The sequence below is a fragment of the Gavialis gangeticus genome, unplaced genomic scaffold, assembly GCF_001723915.1.
Source record: "Gavialis gangeticus isolate Ggan-Ray unplaced genomic scaffold, GavGan_comp1, whole genome shotgun sequence".
Lineage (NCBI taxonomy): Eukaryota > Metazoa > Chordata > Crocodylia > Gavialidae > Gavialis > Gavialis gangeticus.
The window spans coordinates 178,638,469-178,642,632 of record NW_017729022.1 but is presented as its reverse complement, the minus strand read 5'-3'; the positions used below and the strand labels follow the sequence as shown (position 1 = coordinate 178,642,632).

General features: G+C 50.6%; 1 protein-coding gene across 2 annotated transcripts in view; it reads left to right on the top strand.

Moving 5' to 3' along the window:
* Window positions 1–1,746: 1,746 nt before the first annotated feature.
* The window catches only part of MEIS1 (Meis homeobox 1), a 163,945-nt gene continuing 161,527 nt past the window's right edge, over window positions 1,747–4,164 (top strand). Inside the window, exon 1 of one of the 2 annotated variants that reach the window (XM_019516573.1) lies at window positions 1,747–2,559. In XM_019516573.1, the coding sequence (XP_019372118.1) occupies window positions 2,548–2,559 (12 nt within the window). In that variant the 5' untranslated portion in view covers window positions 1,747–2,547. The remainder of the gene's footprint in view (window positions 2,560–4,164) is intronic. The other variant, XM_019516572.1, reaches the window with a different exon arrangement.

Sequence of the window (4,164 nt, the reverse complement as noted above, 5' to 3'; positions counted from 1 at the left end):
TGTACACACTTTGCTCGCGATAAGAGAGGGGAAGAGGCCATTGCTCTGTGCGTGTCCGCAGGCACTGGCGCTGCAGCAGAACAAGTGCCCGGGCTGGCACGGGTGGGGTGGGGTGTGGGGGTGGCACTCCCAGCAGATCGAAGCTCCCTGCTGATCGATTATTTGATAATTGATTTTCCCCTCCACCAATGGGCGGGAGGCTTGGGAAGCCTGGCCCCTGATTGGCCCGCCGCTCCTCCACTGCTGCCTACTGAGATTTGGGCGAGCTCATTTGCCACCTGAGTGCGGGGGGGGGGATTTTTTTTTTTTTTCCGAGGGACTTGGAGCCTGTGGGGGAGAGAGAAGTGGGAGGGAAGAAAAAAAAAAGCAAGCCCAGCCCAGCCCAGCCCGGGCTCCCGGCGGCGGGGGCTGAGCGCCGGTGCAGGGGCAGGGGTGGGCAAGGGGTACCACAGGCAGCTCAGCAGGGCAGGGGTTTCAGCACGGGGGTGCAGAGCAGAGGCTGGAGTGGGTCCTCAGTGCGGCTGGGACCTGAGGGAGAGACTGCGGGGACAGCAGTGCAAAAAAAGGGGGGTGAGGCTGGCAGGTCGTGGGGAGGGTGAGTGTGGAGGGCTGGATCCCGGGCGGGGTGGGGGGCCCTCCCCGGGCAGCCTCCCTTCCCGGCAGACAAAGGACAGGGCCGCGGAGCCGGGAGGCTGCGGGTGAAGCGGGGCCGGGGCCCGGCCAATGACAGAGCAGAGGGGAATAAAGGGGCTCGTGGCTCCCGGGTGTCCGCCCGGCGCCTCCGACCGGCACCAGTGATCATCATGAGGATCATCATGATCATAATGTCCACCCCGGGTGTGTGTGTGTGTGTGTGTGTGTGTGTGTGAAAGGACCCAGCGGCGGATCTTCTGGCCGCAGCCCCGAGCCATGCTTGGAGAAGGAAAGCTGCGTGTGCGTGTGCATCCGTGTGCGGCTCGGAGAAGAAAGGATGTGCGAGCCGTAACCCTGCTCCTCTCGGCTCCCCAGCACTGGGGCAGCAAGCTGGCAGCCTCTGCCATAGGCGCTTCTCTCCTGCCCCCGTCCCCAAAACCAGTGCTCCAGACGCTTGGGGTGTAGGGGGAGGCAGGGACACGCACACAGACACAAACATAGGATTCCTCCCAACACACACACCTTCCATAGGATTTATCCCACTACACACAAACACGCACACACCCCTTGCTTAGGACTCCTCCAACACACGCACCCCCTCCCCCTGCACAGGATTACTCCCAGCACCCACACACCCACACACACCCCTTGCATAGGATTTCTCCCACCACCCGTACACACACACCTTGTGCAGGATTTTTCCCACCACACACACAACCCCTCCTTGCAAAGGATCTCGCACCCCCGCCTTGCATAGGTTTTCTCCCACTACACGCACACGGACACACATACACCCCCCTTGCATAGGATTTCACTCACCGCCCCCCACCCACTTGCATGGGATTTCTCCCACCAACACACACACACAAAACCCCTTGCACAGGATTTCACTCCCCCACCGCCTCTTGCACGGGATTTCTCCCACCACACACACACACACACACACACACACACACACACACACACACACACGGCCGGGCCGGGGGCTGGGCTCGGCTCGGCTCGGCTCGGCGCTAATTGCAGCTGCTCTCTCCGCCAGTTCAGCCGCTCGCGTCTCGCCCAACCCACCCCTGCGCTGGGAGCGCAGTTGCTGCAGCCCAGTGCATTGTGTAAGACGCGACCTGTTATGGCCACCACTACTTCCGGGTTCCAGCATTCTGGTCCAAATCCACCTCTCCGCCTGTGCAACACACACTTTACACACGCACGGGGAACTGGCAGCAGGCAGCATCGATCGTGGCTCCTTTAAGACAAACTCAGACAGACATTTTTTTAACCCTCTTCCTCTAGCCTCTCCAGTTGCAGCACTTGCAAAGGGGGGAGAGAGAGCGGGAGCGAGAGCTGATTAGGAATTAGGACTGATTCAAGGGGAAAAAAAGCCAGCGCTTTAGACCTTTATGCATTTGAATATTAACATTTGAGGTGTCCTGACCAGTGGAAGCACACACAGCGGATCGTCATCATTCATTCACCACCTTGACAACCTCGCCTTTGATTGACAGCTGGAGTGGCAAAAAGCCATGAGACTTGGTAGTTGGGTTTGAGGGGCACTTTTAAAAAAAAAAAACTGATTTGGGGAAAGGATATTTGCTTTCTCCCCGCTGCTGTCTTGGAAACGAGAGGGCGAGAGTGAGAGAGAGAGAGAGAGAGAGAGAAAGAAAGAAAGAAAGAGAAGGAGGGAGAGTTTGGTTTTTTTATATATTTTTTATTTTATTTTTTTAATGCTGAATTATTGTATCGCTTCTCTGAGATCCAGCAAGCTGAAGATTTTACTCCATTGCTCCCATTGCTGGCGACGCTAAGGGATTTTGGCAAATTTTTTGGGTGGGGGGGGAGTTTGCGTTTGTTTCTTTTCACACTGGCCTTAAAGAGGATATATTAGAAGTTGAAGTAGGAAGGGAGCGAGCCAGGCCGATGGCGCAAAGGGTACGTATGAAACAACAAAATTGGAATTAAAATGTGAAATAATATTGAAACGTGGCCGACACGCTGCGAAAAAGTTTTTTTTTCTTTTTTCTTTTTTTCTTCTTTTTTTGCCTCCTCTTTGGATCAGAGACACACAGCGGTGTCCTGATGGGAGAGGATTTATTAGTTATACTTGTAGACTTAAAACCTGTTTATGTTGACATTTTCTTGCTTCTATCAATGCCTGTGACAGACATCTCATTGAAAAGGCAAGCTTTCTCTGTATTAATGACATTATCGCATGCAACTGCAGGTATAAGCTTATGTTTTTATTAGTTTTACAGATAAAGTCCTAACAATGCCTTTTTAAAACTCGCCAGGGCTTAAAATATTTTAAGATCTGCATGTCTTTGAACATCTTGCTATGGTAGTGATGATATGCACCGTCGCTTTTTAAAAAGATAACTTGCAACTTGGAGTAAACATAACTTTTTTTTGCCATCACAACTGTGCAGGGCTGCAGTCTGAACTCTCTTTTGGCCAAGTTGCCTGTTTAAATTGGAGTTAGACATAAAGAGCATGCACTTTATGAATTTATTATGATTAGACAGTGCTGTTTTGGATGCAATGCTAATTTTTTTTTATTTCTCGAGACTTACCACTTGAATTGAGGACTGGGGGAAATGGTTGGGAGGGATCACCCCAGCCTAGCGAAGAGAGTTTTTAAAAGAAAGCAAGGTCCAGAAGTACAATTGCTTGCATAATTTGTGTTTTGTCCCCCGAGTACTGTTTGTGAAAGAAAGTTACTGTACTGACAAACTTGCCTTGACTTTTTCAGTTCAGCTAAGTGTCAGCCTTTTTAAAAGCTATTTGTTCACGCCTTTGCTTTCCATAGACTAGCAGTGGCAGTCCCTTCTTCTGCATCGGAGCCACTTTAACTTTCGGTTCTTAAATCTTTCACAAAGAAAACCCTTCACATGAAATTCAGAATTTCCAGCAGCCCGATGCAAACGTTTGCAGCATTTTGACCTTAGAGTGTGTAGAAGAGCTGGGAGTCCCAAATCTCCCCTCTTTTGCTATTTAAACTTCGGCATAGGAAATGATCATTGATACATGAGAGTCAGACTTCTGATCAGGAGGAAAGTTTACGACGGGGTACCTTAAAATGAATAACTGCTTCAGTTGACAACCTTTTTTTCCCCTCCACATGGGAGTGGCAGAATTTGAAATTCTGCGGTAATAATTAGAGACGTGGCTCAGCCTTTGCTGGAGCATGCAAGACAGTGTTGAAGAGGGGTTTTTTTTGTTGTTGTTAAATAGAGCTGAATTGGCCATTTAAATCCGAGCAAGTGCCCTCCACTCTGGAAGCTGGCACACAGGCGCAGAAAAATACCTTGAATAAGAAGCCCGCATTTATTCACGTGTTAATAATAGGTGTCCTCGTTTTAACTTCTGCTGTAGAGGCAGGCTGAACCAGGCAACTTCTCAGCGGTGCCCTAATGTATTTATTTGGAGCGTCCGCCCAAAGAAACCTCGGTTACTTCCCCTTCTGCCTTGCTCCGGGATGCTTTTGAAGGATCCTGAATGCATGCATTTTAAAGGCCTATTGGAGCATTGTCTTTTTTT